General features: G+C 48.0%; 1 protein-coding gene across 1 annotated transcript; it reads right to left on the bottom strand.

Annotated features, from left to right (window-relative positions):
- Positions 1-53: 53 nt before the first annotated feature.
- gjc4b (gap junction protein gamma 4b) lies at positions 54-7,589 on the bottom strand. Its single transcript, XM_076048464.1, has 3 exons — positions 7,369-7,589; positions 2,178-3,381; positions 54-1,548 (listed from the first exon to the last, which is right to left on the bottom strand). Exons 2-3 carry the CDS (start codon positions 3,349-3,351, stop codon positions 1,535-1,537), a joined length of 1,188 nt encoding a protein of 395 aa, XP_075904579.1. The 5' UTR covers positions 3,352-3,381; positions 7,369-7,589; the 3' UTR covers positions 54-1,534.
- Positions 7,590-14,844: the final 7,255 nt, after the last annotated feature.

The raw sequence follows: 14,844 nt of genomic DNA, 5'->3' as shown, positions 1-14,844 counted from the left end.
TTCAAACAACTTCCTCACTCCACAGTTACACATCCATTCAAACTCCAAAAACGTGTTTGTTCAATTTTTTTTATTTTAAAAACTAAGCACAAAGTACTATCAATACAAAAAGTATAAAAAGTACAAAAAGCATTGGTTGAAAATAGCTGGATGACAAAAAACATTTGAGCTGGCATTAACGCATTAATGGCACTGTGGGTATGATTCAAAAATACAAAAAGATGGCATCTTGGTCGAAGCGCATTCAAGGCATTGAGTTCACATTGAATTCCTTACAAGGTTTACAAACTCTGCAGCAGTGATTAAATCACTCCCAAGATCAAAAACCCACAACAAACTGAACACTTTGATCTTTTGAATGATAATCACAACGACGACAAAAAAAAAACCAACTTCTGGCAGCAAACAATGGGAATGTTTCCAGGTCAGACACTGGATGTAGTCGTGACCAGAGCGCAAGGATTATAATCCCCCAAGAAGTAGCGCCGAACTCCAACTAAACAGAACCCCTTCGAGAGAAGACGAAGGTCCGACGACTGGATTTGGGCTTCGGGGGGGGGGGGGGGGGAGACAGCAGTGAATGCGGTTCTGTCAAATCCAAAAAAAAAAAACAAGCCACAGTGGGAGCCTCTTCAATACCACAATACTTCAAACTAATACAAAAATAAACTAAAGGAACAGTATCAAATACACGTAGAAAAAAAAAGTACAATACAATATCAGAGTTACATGTTTTCTTTTTTCATTCAAGCATTACCCAGGTTTGTTTATTCCTTTGGAAAAAAAGGCACCCCAAGTGTGTTCCAGTTACCAACAAGGCTCCCGGCTTGGAAATGTTGACTGTCGTGGTGCCAACATGCTTAGTAAAAAAAATGTAAAAAAAATAAAGTAGGAAAAAAAAAAATCTACACAAACTAAGACATCAAAAGAAACGGCTTCATCTGCACGACAATAACTCCAGTACCTTGCTTTGACTTGTGGTGCCTTTTGCTTGTGCAAACAAGCCCTGGCTCTGAGTTTTCTTTTCTTCCAAAGGTTCTTACAGTTTCACCACCTTCATCATTATTTCAATTCATCAGCGACACAGAAAAAAAAAAGAAAAACGCAGCCGCCGCCGCCGCCGCTGGCGATTCCAGTTCAGGTTGTTAAGGCAAACTTGAGATGCATTCTTGTCAAACAGGGAACAAACACTTAGAAAAAGACTGATACGCTCAAAGTCTTGTAATAAAATAGATTTATATATATGTCAGACAAAAAAGAAGTAGCTGCCCTGAGGGAGACGCACATGCTGGCCGATCTCGCTGACGGTGGTTTTCTGAGCACTTTTGGATCTTCAGGTCTCAAGTATGGCTGCAGTGAGACCACTGCTCTCCTCGTTGGTTCAACACTGGAAGGCTTGGGCTGACTTGTCATGGACACACACACGCACGCGCACACACACACGCACGCACACACACACACACACACACGCACACCCTTTGATTCCCTTTTGTCCTCTGGTTGATCGTGACGGAGGTTTGGTCGAGCCGGACGCTCAAGCACGAAGACCTGCAGAGGCACAAGTGGACGCACGTCGCCGGTCAGTTGAAATCAAGGCAAGAGGTCCAGTCAATAATATTTGGCTTGGTTCATGATTTCTATATGGGTAAATACGCAATATATTCCCCATAAATACGTATGAGTGCAGTACAATAAAAGTTCTAGTGGGTAGTCCCCCCCCCCTCTCAGAACCACCGTAGCTCACTGGCAAAATGGGGGGGAGGGAGGGGGGGAGTGAAAGACGCTGCAATCTAAAATGTAACCACTTGATGTCACTGTTTCTTCTTCCACAATCTCCAAATATTTCACACTTAACCTTTGAACTGAAGTCTCCCCTTTCTTCAATGTCCATTAGCATGAGGTAGCACACACAAATATTAAGTGAATATTAAGTCTCCTATTACTCCAATTGAGTCAATGTAAAAAAAAAAACTACATAACGTTTCAGACAGTGAGAACATTGGAGTTGAGTTTCTTTCACAGAAATTATTTTCAACTGTGAGGCGAATGTTTCACATTTCAAAACTGAGGTCTTCCATAATGTGCCGACAAGATTGGTGTTTGCTATGCTGCCTCCTTGCTCGTGGACTCTGCTTCAGCACCGCAGCGCCGAGCAGAGGGAAGGAAGGAACGCTCACCTTTGTCGCAGGTGCTGCTCTGCTTCTCCTGGGCAAAGTTCAGCCGGTTCTGCTCCACCGCTGTGCCGTTGGACTCGGGGCTGCTGCTGCGCGACGGGCTGCTCTCCTCGTTCTGGTAGGCCAGGTCCAGGTGCTGCTGCGCCAGCTTCAGGTGCCGCCGCAGCCGCTCCAGCTCGCGGGACGACGCCTCGTCGCCGAACGACTCGCGGCCCGAGTCGCCCAGGTTGTCCCTGAAGCCCAACTTGCCCGACGACGGGTCCTTCTTGAGGGCCGTGTGGTAGCCCGGCGGCGCCGAGGGCTGGCGGCAGATGGACGACCTCTGGCTGGCCAGCGCCGGGTGGCGCGACGAGGCCGGCGAGGGCGTGGGGGGGCGGCGGGGCCGCGGCGCGCAGAAGCAGTCGCGCAGGCCGCTGACGCCCAGGTGGAGGATCTCCAGCATGGTGAAGAGCAGGCAGAGGGCGCTGACGGCGTACATGATGAGCAGGAAGATGGTCTTCTCGGTGGGGCGCGACACAAAGCAGTCCACCGTGTGCGGGCAGGGCGAGCGCGTGCACACGTACGACGGCACCACCTCCAGGCCGTACAGGATGTACTGGCCGAACAGGAAGGAGGCCTCGAAGATGGCGCGCGACAGCAGCTGGAAGACGTAGACCTTCATCAGGCCGTCGCGCTTGATGCGGCGCCGCCCGTCGTGCTTCTTGCTGGGCTTCTGCGGCGCCGCCGCCTCCTTGTCCTTCTCCGGCTCGATCTCCTCCAGGATCATGGGGTCCTCCTCGCCGTTGTCCTCCGCCTCCTCGTAGTCACGGTTGGCGCCGCGGCTCACGATGGGCATGCGCTTGCGGGGGGCCGGCCGATAGTCGCTGTCGTCCATGCGGGCGATCTTGTGCATGGCGAAGCCCAGGTACATGATGGTGGGCGTGGTGATCATGATCACCTGGAAGACCCAGAAGCGGATGTGCGAGAGCGGCGCAAAGGCGTCGTAGCACACGTTCTCGCAACCGGGCTGCTGCGTGTTGCACACAAACTTGCTCTGTTCATCGTAGTAGATGGACTCGCCGCCGACGGCCGTCAGCACGATGCGGAAGACGATGAGGAGGGTGAGCCAGATTTTGCCCACGAAGGTGGAGTGGTTGGAGATCTCGTCCAAGAGGCGCGTGAGGAAGCTCCAGCTCATCTTGACTCCGGCACGGGAGACGTCTCAGATCTGGGAAAGAACGAAGAAGAGGGTTTTTACATCCAGACGACGACAAACCAGCCGGCATTTCTTACTGGCACGCTTTTGTTTCATTGAAACTTTTATTCTTCTATCCTACAAAATTATTCCAATGAAAAACTGTTCTGTTTTAGTAAAAAAACAAAAAACAAAAACAAAACAATTTTCTGGTAATTTCACACAATTTAGAAAAGCATTTTCCAGTACTCATCCAAAACAAAACGAGTCATCTTTCCACACTGAGACCACTCACAAAATAGCCACAAGGTGGTGGTATTGCATCACTCTTCGTCAAAGTCACTTGCTCTTATAACGAGGTGTTGTTGTTTTTTTCAAGCAAGTTCAGGCTCAGCGTCACGACTCAAAACTATTGAACAAATGCAGTCATGAATCCCCGCAACCGCAACACACCATTATGTCACTTCCTGTCGTGTTTGAAGCCAACGGGAAACTATGCAGGCCATTTATCGCACTTGCTGTCTGCCAGTCTATTGAATATCTCAAACATTTCAGCACGGCAATGCTTCCGTGGAACTCTCGCCACTTTAAAGTTGTTGGAATGGCAACGAGCGGATGGCGAGAACTTTAATGAGGCCACAAACTCCTGCGGTTTCACACCCTGTGGGAGCAACTTCATTACAAACTTCAGCATGCTAATTCTGTTTTATAAACTCCTGGTCCAACCGGGAGCACGCAGGTTGCACCAGTGAATTATGCAAGACTGAATTACACGTCGCACATTCAAGAATTCCCAACAAGTTAACTTTGATTTCTTTCCTAATTAATGTGCAGGTATAGGGGTGCCTGTTCAAATGCAGTAAGTAAATAAATAAATAAATAAACTTCTGACTTCTCATTGGGTATTGAAAAACGTTGCAATCATGAGGAAAAGTTTTATTTACTCGTTACTATGTCTGCACACAATCATCAATAAAGGAAACGGATATTGTGGAATGGGAGAAATTTGTGAGTACAGCAACGTGCAGCAGCCAATGGTGCCTGTTGACTAGCTCAAGCATCGACTCATGACTCAGCCGATGGTCAGAGCAGTGCAGTGCAGTGCAGGCTGGAGACATGCGGCTGAGCCGGTGTTCAAATTCACCTCGCGCTCTCTCACTCTGCAGAGTCGGAAGGTTGTGGAGGCAGCACCAACAAATCAAGGGCAGACCGTTTCTCCAGCAGCAGGCAACTGAATCACAGGTTCACTCTTTGGAGTGAACTCCGCGTCACTCTTCCGCAGCTTTATTTTCTTAGTCACTCTGTCAAGATTGTTTTTTTTTTTATGTCACAGTATGTCAACAACTGGAACACGGACACAACACGGTTCACTCTTCTCAGTCTACTCCCATTTTTTGCTCTTCCGCAGCTCCGAAGCTCCGTCAGAGTGGAAGAAGCCCTCCGGGACACAGGACAGAGCGCTGTCCACACAATGAAGCAACCTGTATTCACAGAGTGTATGTGTGCAGCAGCAGCAGCAGCAGCAGCAGCAGCAGCAACATTCCCTACCCAGTGTGACTTGCACTCCCATTTCAGATCTTCAACACGCTGGCCCACCAGAACTTCTTTTTTTCAGAGCCGTCGGTTGATCCACACTTTCTGAATCAATCCTACGGAACCTCTTACACTATACAGCGCAAGCCTTCTTTATAGACCAATGTCACGAGGGAATATTAGTATTCCGGTTGGAACGTTACTTCCTGCGAGAGCTGTCAGGAGAAAGGGATGGGGAATTACTTCTTCATCAAGCACGAAGAATGCAAACAAGACAAACTTGAGTTTCTAATAGGAGGAAGTTCGGCTACCAAGACATTCCGATAGAAATGGGTAACCTTTGGCCAGGTGAGAAACCGTGTTTTTGAAAAGCTTCATCAACCTACATTGACAATACAAGGAATTTAGTAGGTGTTGATTGTGAGTCATTGGTGTTTTATTAGCCGAGTGACCCGGTGTTTGCATTCCTTTTGCTCGGTTAAATGAAATGAAAAGATTGGAAAGGCAAATACGACAAGACTCCGGCTGCTTTCACGCTTTGGAGACTGGTTTTGTTGGTTTTAAAGCGAAGAACAGTTGCTCCATCACAACAGTGTGCTCTAGTTAAGCCTAAACAACGCAACACTACACCACGCGAAACCCAATAAACACGCAGTTCCTCAAGTAAAGCTGGTCATCACATCCATTCCAACAGGCCGGTGTCAAATGACCCACCCACTCACCCCACCCGCCCAGGCCAAGTGGTCAATCCTTGGATTAAAATCTTAAACACAGGTTGCCGGACCAATGGCTCACTGGAGCCCAAAGGGAAGCAGAGTGACTGTTTTTTTTAAAAAGGGTTAAACTCTCCGTTTGTTTTGCGCCACTTTGTTGAAGGATGCCGGTGACTTTTCCCAACACAACACAGCTGATCTGGAGTTTCGCCTCAGAAACAGAAAAACTCCACCCTATGTCAACAACAAAGGAAGCTTCTCGTGGGAGAAGCACTCAATATTACGAGCAAAAAAGAAACAAAAAGACGCGGCTTGTGCGATGTCGCCCGAAAGTGTGAAAAAAATGTTTGCGGGCTGATTTAACTCAAAACCCTTGAGTCAACGTTGCATTAAAGCCAAACTAGCCAGAGCTACACTCACTTTAACTCTGACAAACTACAGTGAGTGAACACTGAGTAATGTTACAACATGAAGCAATAGAACCCACAACCGTAACAGAGTCGCCATCGTACTGGGTAAAAAAAAACAAAAAAAACTGACCGTGTGGCTTTTTCTGGGAGGAAACCATGAATTCGTTTCCAAGCTAGCAGCAGAGAAGGTTTCAACACACAAGAGTCAGTGTTGGCTGGGCAGACTTGTGGTTCTCACATCTGGGATGATACTTATGGGTTCCTCCAGCTTTGTCCCACAGCTCCCATTTCTGAGGCCAGAGAAACCAGAGTCTGAAAATAACCTCAAACAGCCACGGAAAGAAAAGCCTTTCCCCAGGTGTTTGGGACCTCAGCCATCAGAGCCCATCCCTGTCGCAATACTCCAAACCGGATATGCAACTTAAAAAAAAAAAAAAAAAAAAAAAAAACTGTTGGGAGCCAAAACACAAATAAAACGCGGTGCGGTCAAACTGAATGGAATCACCCGTGGTTTCATTTCAAATCACCCTAACGCGGTGCTGTTAAGTGAACAGCTAGTCATGTGCCACCAAAGAAAATATTTATATATAAATATAAATATCCTCCGCGTGGGAGGATATAGATATATATACACGTCACGGCGTTTGCGCCACGCGCTCCCACAGCCTTTGCGCTGCTGCTTTGATTGCGGCGGCTAATGAGCAAAAACAATACAATAAAATAAAAATATAGTCAGTTTGGAAGAACATGTGGCGTGAACGCAGCTTCTTCACCTCCCGACAGCCACAAATCTGGAGGTGAAAAGAAGGAGAAACACCCTCCGCTGATTGAGGCAGGCGGCGCGGGTCGGGATTCCAGATTAAATCCGCATGCCGGGACAATTACCGGGGGGACACTGGCTGGCCAGGGCCCGGGGGACAAATTGGCGGCAGCAAACCACACATTAGACCAAATGCGACCAATTTGCCCAATAATTCGGTGTGAATTCAATCAGCGCCCCGGTCTGCCCCGACCGGCCGGGAACTTCAGTTCGCCGTTCACAGTCTGGCTCGGCTCGGCTCGGCTCGGCTCGACAGAGGGAGGAGGGAGGGAGGGAGATGCCGACATTTCTCGACAACCGTGAAGGAGAGGAGGGATAAAAAGAAAAAAAAGGGGGAAAAAAGAACCCAGAGTCGCCCTTCGTCCGGGGGAAACGGTTCCGGACGTGATTTAAACGAATTCTTCATCAGCAAATGCGTAAAAAAAAAAAAAAAAAAAAACAGACAGACAGCACGTCTGCGCCGCCGTGATGCTGCATCGCTGCGGTGTGTGTGTGTGTGTGTGTGTGTGTGTGTGTGTGTGTCTACGCGCGCGCGCCTCTTTACCTTCTTTCGCCCGCCTGTTTTTCTTCTCGTCTTTCTTTCCTTTAAACTCAGGTCCTGCGCAGTCGCCTCAAACTTTCCGTCTGGGTTGCTCGCTTTTCTTCTTCTTCTTCTTCTTCTTCTTCTTCTTTGGAGGCGAAGAAAGAAAGAAAAAAAAGTCTCTCGGGTTTCAAGCCATCCAGTCTCCTCGCTGCCAGGAGCCCCTCTCCAGTTGTGGCGAACTGAGGACAAAGACTATTCCCAATCTATCCCTCCTCCCTCCTCCCTCCTCCCTCTCCGCCTCCGCCTCCTCCTCCTCCCCTCTTTCTCCTCCCAGTTTGATCCAGGCTCCCCACCCCCTGACTGTCTGAGAACGCGGAATAAAGCTTTTCCAGCATTCCTGATGGAAGAGTCCTTCCCCTGGAATGACTCAGGTCCGGCCATTAACAAAGTTGGGCGGCGCAGCAGCATCATGATTAGGAAGAAGGAGAAGAAAAAAAAAAAAACCACCTCATGATAAAGTGGGTAACATAAATAGTATGGAAAAGGGAAATACATTCATCTGAGACACGGCTGTGCAGCTTTCTTTTGCTGTCCTGCGCGAGATGCACATCTCTCAAGATGGGAAGGATGACAGGGAAGACAATGGTAAACATGTCGCAGCCTGCAGCTGCCTTATCTGCCCACATTGCTTTTAAATGAACCACATCAACAGCGGCAGAAGAAGAAAACGCACTCCTTTAATCTTCGTCACCGACTCTTTTGGCAAAAAAGCTACACGTGGCTGCAGACGTTTGTCCCCCCCCCGCCCCCCGCCTCGCCCCATACTTCACCACAGCCAAGTGTGGATCTGAGATTTAAGAGCCACTTTGGAGAGAAAAAGAAGGGGGGAAAAAACTGTTGTTTACTGTTTTAGAGAGTCAAATCATTTGTGTGTTTCTTTTTTTAGCCGGAGGGTGTGAAGAAGGAAAGAAATGACACCCTGCACAGTGGGAATTAAAGATTCCCCTCTACAGATTTGGTGTTCCAGCAGCCTTACAAGGCACTTTGAGCGCTAAGTTAGGCTCCTAATGACAAACGTGCGGCTTTATCCAAATTAGACGTTGCTGGATTCCAGCCAACATCAGACTCCTGCAGCACCCATCCAGCATGCATCCACCCACAGCCACGGAGCTAACCGTCCTGCCCCAGATTCACCTGCGCATGCACGGCTCCAATCAAACCAACACAGAGCAAAAAACAACGCACAATATACACAAAAAAATAAATAAATAAATAAATAAAAAAAGGCCAAGCGCCAGCGTGTTGTCTCTTCTTTTGTTTTCATCATTCATTTTCTAATTGCTCAGCTGCAGCCGGAGGAGATCCGCACTCGCACGAGTCGGTCATTGTTTTATATCGGCTGCCAACAGTAGGTCAGCCGAGGAATGCTCTGCCCTTCCCCCTTCTCAGGGAGCAGCCGGGCCCTTTTGTGTACCACAAGCATGCTCTTATTCATAGGGCGCGTTGTGGGGTGCGCGCCCGTCGACCGCATGTCACAAAGAAAATGTGCCTGTGGAAAGGGCCAAGATATGGCCACGCATGCCAGAGGGTGTCATGATGGCACACCTAAAGTGTGTCTGCTGCAGCGTTCCCAGCTGCGGAGGACCTGTGACAGCCGCTTTAACCGATTTTCAGTTCCCTTCCAAGCGCGCTTGCGTATGTCCGATTACCCAATAAAGGGCTTTTATTGATCTGTGGCACAACTCATCATCATTTTCTATGTTTCCCCAATCTGTGATTTGTAACTTCTTGTACAAATCACAAGAAGTGCCTGCTTCATTTTTTTTTTATCTTACAGTTGCACGCCGAAGCACACAGTTCTAAAGATAAGCCCTTGGTGATGTCACTAGGGCCACTAACTCCTCTCCTGGGTTAGTGATGCTCCGAGCCAGGCTATGTGCTCTGTTCGAGCTTCCAAACATGGGGAGTATAGGGTTTTACTTGGACGACTGAAAACAGGGCTAAGATGTGCGTATGGACATTTATAAAGTTTATTTATACAGTTTCAGATCTCGAAGCTCAACCTTAAAGGCTGTAAGGTTTGAGGGTAATTTGTCCATCGAGGCTGCAGAAGCCTGGATGTTAATGGACCGATGACGATAACTGCATCTAACAGAGCCGACACATTCACCCAAACTTGTTCTGTGCTCAGAAGCACGTCAACTTCTCCTGTGTCGACGTATCACCACTGGTTACAACAGCTTTCTCCACACTTTTGTCAGTCACTACGTCCGCCTCTCCGCCCACCCAGCCTGCCCTTTATGACTTCATGCTCCCAAACAGCGGCAGCCACTGTTGCAACATTTGGATGGAGGTGAGAGGGCCTTTTTTCACTCTGGACCTGCCCTCTTCTGAGACTTTAGGACCCGACCCTCAGTGAATCATCCCCTTGTGATGTTTGCGCGCAGCTCCACAACCTGTTTGGTGCCTTAATGTTTGCACAGGTTCTGCTGGGAGAGCCTCGACAGTTCCAACAGAGGCAGCTGTGGTCAACCGGACTCGTTTTCACCGCTCAAAAGGAAAGAATGAATTTTGGCACCCTGAGATATTTTGTCGTCCTTGTGCATAATTTTACAACAGGAGTTTTTTTTTTTTATGACCAGTAAACAAGGCTCAGAAAGGAACAAATACCAGCAAATCCGCAGTCATTAGTGTCAGCAGAAAATATCTGCTGCATCCTGTTGCTGCTCCAGAACCTTTTAACTCACATTCTTGAGCCAGTCTCCCTGCCAACCCACCCGGGGAGAATGTGCTCAGTGTATTATTTAAGCGCTTGGCAGTTGTCCAGGATGACGTTCAAGAATCGAGCGGCTGCGTCTGCGATCCAAGAAGGAATTCCTTTTCTGTGGGACCCCTTGAGGCATCCCCTCTTTCTTTCTTTTAACATTAGTTCATGTCATCGTTGTACGAAGTGACCAATGTTCTGGTGGCACCTGCACCTGCAAGAGTTTTGTCCAGTACTGACAGTAGACCGGGTTACTAAGTTCATCAGAGATCCCATCCCACGCTGCTGTTGCCTTATAGTTCACGGGACCATGGGGAAGTGACGTTTCCTGCCTGCAAAACCAATGGTTTCCATCTGCGTGTTGCTTAGGCCTCTGTCCCAAACAGTGCCTAATAGGGCTCTCCTGAACTTTATGACTCAGATCTCAGCAGAAGTCCCGATAGCGACCAGTTGCTATTGATATTAATATGAGGTCAGCCTGCCATGGCAGCAGAGTTGGACAAAAAATAGTCAAATACACAAACGGGAGTTTTTGTTTGTCTATCAGGACAAATCAAATATTTACAAGTTTCCGGGCAGACTTTTCAAATTATCATGACAATTATCATGACAATGACGGAAACAATAACAATGACAAATTCAAATACCTTATTCAAACAAGAGCAAATTGGTCTCTCGCATTTCTTTTTTTTTTTTTTTTTTTCAATCCGCTAGTGTATTTTAAAGCATAGTGAGTTTACTGCATCTAAAAAGTTCTGTGAAATTGTGATTTCCGCAGACACATCACATTCTGCCATCTAATTGGTTTGTTGGGAACTCCAACATTGTCAAAGGAAAAGATTCTCTTCCCTTAGTGTAATATTTTATATTTTCTGTTCCTTTCTTTTTTGTTTTTGTTGTTCCGTGTTCCGTGTTCCATGTTCCAGATTCTACACGAAATGTATTGCGTCAGCGAAAGCGGTCACGCCGTCAGGAACAAACAGTCGGCGGCGGCTCAAAATCTTCTCTCATTAAAGTGACTTCTGCGTGGTAATTAGACCGCTCCGTGTTCATGTGTACGTATGGAACTTTACGTGCGCTCCTAAACGTTTGTCATAAACCTCTATTTGCCTTTGAGCGGCCGGCGACAAATTTCAAGACAGGGTGTTAGGGAAGCTGTGTTGCACTAAGCTGTGTGTGCAGTCCACACAACCGTCACGCTTGTAAACTGGCTTTGGGTTTTTTTTTTGTTGTTGTTTTCCTTTGGTTCAGAAAGTGGGATAATAACAACAAAATGTCGGACGCAGCGAGGTTTTTCCAGCACTGCGCCGTCCGTGAGTTGGAATTCTTTGGGGGCTTAAAGGTTCTTTGATCCGGCCTCAGCCTGCTTTACGACTCCCGCCGTGCTAGTTTTACAGCCGGGCCTTCCTGCCTATCACTGCCCACCCCCCACTTTAGGGGGTTAGGGTGACGAGGCAAGTGTGGGGCGGGGGTAGCGGGGGTAGCGGGGGTTCAATTTGCAAGGTCACCTTGTTGGGGGGGGAGGAGCAGCGCTGGGGTGAAATCCACTTGTTTCAATTTACAATTGCAGGCTTTTTCTACAAAGTGCATGACACAATTGTTCTTAATTCTCCTCTCGGCTTTTGTTCCAGAATGCAGCAGTAACTCTCAGTAACACGAGCTGGTTACAGTATTAGCAGACTGCACGTGGAGCACACAAAAGGAAGCTCAGTGTTTGCAGTGGGGGGGGGTGCAGCGTCGCCATGGAAACAGACAACCCAACCCCCGGAGCAGATGGTTGGTGGTGGTGCTGCTGAGGGTACTGGGGGGGCTGGGTGTAGCATGCCGGTTCCCAGAGATGATTATCTGCTGGGTTTCCCTTCCAAGAAAAAAAAAAAAAAAAAACAGCCTCTGCGTGTCAAGCGGAGACAGGTGGGGTGTGTGTGTGTGTGTGTGTTCAGCCGTTTGTTTAAGCCAGGTTGTGCACTGCTGCTTCCGTGAAAAAGTTGTTGCTGACAGCAAATTTGCCTGTTTTTAGTCCTTTGTTCAATTCTGTTTTATTCATTTCAAGACCAAATTAGATGGCTTATGATGAGGGGGGAGGGGCTTTAAAACGAAGAAACCTGTTGTTTTCGACAGCCAAAGCTTGACGTGTGTGTGTGTGTGTGTGTGTGTGTTTTTGTGTCAATTTAAAACTAAGGTGATTTTAGTTGTTGTTGCTCACCAATTGTTCCTCTTCCTTTTTTTTTTTGCTGCTGCTGCTGCCAATTTGAATGTTTTCTGCATAATAGAAATGTGTGGATATACATTCATCAGCCGCCCGCTTCAAAAGCCAAGATGAGGAGAAAAGAAAAAAGAAAAGAAAAAGAAGACATATATAAAGCACTGACGCTGACGTGCCATCACAAAGGTGAGTGAGGCTGAAGGGGGTTCAGCTCTCTGGCTAACAGCGGCGTGATTCAGGGCGCTATTTTCCACGCCTGCCAGCAGAAATGCGGTCGGGGGGTAGAAAGGCCGCCCTTCATGCGGCCAGAGAAAGGACAGATTTGACTTGAGTCACAGGAAGTGTGGTTATTTAGGAAGGCATGCCTGGTCCACTCCCCCCCCCAGATGGTTACAACATACAAGTGGCCGTCACAAAACCCCCCTCGCCACACACTTTAACTTTAACAGCCCTTCTCAGATCTGTGCTGTCAGCGTCCGTAAAGCAGTTGTGGGGGAACTGACACCACTGTGTGTCGCAGAAGATTTTCCTTACGCTGATTTCCCGGCAACATTTTGCAGCTGTGTTCACTCTATTAAGAGTATCTATATCAGGTTGTGTAGAGATGATAAGCTCCTTTTTTTTTTTTCATCCTTAAATCCGGTAACTAATTTAATCCTTTTCATGCCAACCTAAATGACACAGTGCAGGCCTTCCAAAGTACAGACTCCCACATGGTGCTCTCTGCTTGTCTGTGGCCGCGCTGCTTTAAAAAGACTCCACGTGGAACGCAGCTCTCCAGCTGCCCACATCTGGTTTGGGAGTTTTGTAGCTCTGTACTCACCCCGAGCTTGTTTCACTCTTTCCACTCCCAATCATGTGTCTGCTGATGGAGGCAAGGGACACACACACACTCACACACAAAACCCATGAAACTTCCTGCTTTCATTTCTCTTCTTAGAAAAAAAGTGTGGGGGGGGGGGGTATATTTCACAAATTTCGTCTTATTCCCACATGTTTAAGCAGAGGCAAACTTTTGAAACTCAGTGTCCTTCACGTGACCCATTCAAGCCTCTCAGCCTTCTTTGTCATAAACAGGCTACTCCTGTAACGTCAGCATGACTCTGCCAAAAAGCCATAAATGCGTGAAAGCCTCGGCAGCGGCACTGCCAAGCCTGCGAGCCGCGTCGGGTGGCGGGGAGAGAATTATGGGACGAGTAAAACTGCAGAGATCCACCAATGAACAGTGTGTACTGCACCCTCTCGCTGGATGACAGGAAAATGAGTCCATCCATCACAAGACACTGCGGAGGAAAAAATGATTTGGAGGCGACCGTGGCGGCACAGAGCTGCTGAGGCGGTGGCGGCGCCGTCACTTTTCAGTACGTGGGCTGATTTAAACAGGGAAGCACAGCGTTGCGTCATCAACAACCACTCTTTGGACACTTTTACTCTTTTTGACAAACAGGTACTGCTGGGCTGGGGTTTGGGGCGGTACGAGCTGGCACCGGAGCGGTGTTCAGCGGTGGCTGAAGAACGATGAGGGCCGAAGCTCTCGTCCAGTTCTGTCTGGACCCGCCTCCCCTCATGTTTCAGCAGTGATGTCATTAAAAATGAAAAATGAGAAGCTTCTTTGGGCCTCGTGGCTTCTCGTTACACCACCGTCCACCACCACCGCTGCTCGGGGCCTTGGCTCAACGGTGGACTTGTTCATGAGTGTTACTTTTTCTGTGGGCTGCCGTGGCCGTGAACTTTCCGTGAAAGAGATGAGTCTACCAAAGTCGGTAATTCAAGAAAAAAAACAACAGTTCTTGGCCGCTGAATCAGCCGCAAGGAGTGACTGCTGAGTCTGCAGCCGCGTACAAACAGAGACAACCACTGGTTAACTTTACAAGTTAGCTGCTATTTCTTACTTTATGGTAAAAACAAAGAGTAAATAAAAAGTCCCTGTAGCAGTCGCAGTGCTCATGCATATGTATCAACGTCATCACACCCTCACAATTCCAATGTTCTCTTACATGATACTGAGACCACTTCCCACCTGGATGCCTCCCACGCCTGCAGGTCCTGTGGAACAAAGGCACATTAAACCCACCTCCAATGAGATGAGACACAGTGTGTAGGGCCGGGTGGGGGTGGGGGACTTAAGTATGCAGATTTCCTCTCCCTGATAAGTTTCAGAAGAAGAGCTTTTGAAATGCTGACGACAGCAAATACTAAATTAAGTAGGTATCGGCCACATCATCAAGCCATTGTTTTCCTGAGTGGGACTGCAAACAATAGGGCCGCTGCAATACGTACTCCTTTCTCTGGGAGTCAAAGCTGTGAATGTCAAGGCACAGACGGGTGTCTCGTGTCCCCCAAAGAGGAGGGCCATCCTCGGGTGTAACCTTGGTCACACCCGGGCACGGCGGCGATGTCACTCATCTGCACTTCTGCACTTCTTCTGGCCTCAGTGGTGTCAATCATCATCATCATCATCATCATCATCATCATGGTTTGGTTGAAAGATGTGCACGGGAAAAACATTGCAGACACCAAACAACCAGAT

This window comes from Nelusetta ayraudi, unplaced genomic scaffold (genome assembly GCF_046127955.1).
Source record: "Nelusetta ayraudi isolate G7.1 ecotype Tasmania unplaced genomic scaffold, CSIRO-AGI_Nayr_v1 ptg000102l, whole genome shotgun sequence".
Classification (NCBI taxonomy): domain Eukaryota; kingdom Metazoa; phylum Chordata; class Actinopteri; order Tetraodontiformes; family Monacanthidae; genus Nelusetta; species Nelusetta ayraudi.
The sequence above is the reverse complement of the archived record's forward strand: the minus strand, read 5'-3'. Positions and strand labels throughout refer to the sequence as shown.

What these genes read in the sequence shown, in the direction of transcription:
- gjc4b (XM_076048464.1), bottom strand. Translation starts at nt 3,351, where the DNA reads ATGAGCTGGAGCTTCCTCACGCGCCTCTTGGACGAGATCTCCAACCAC.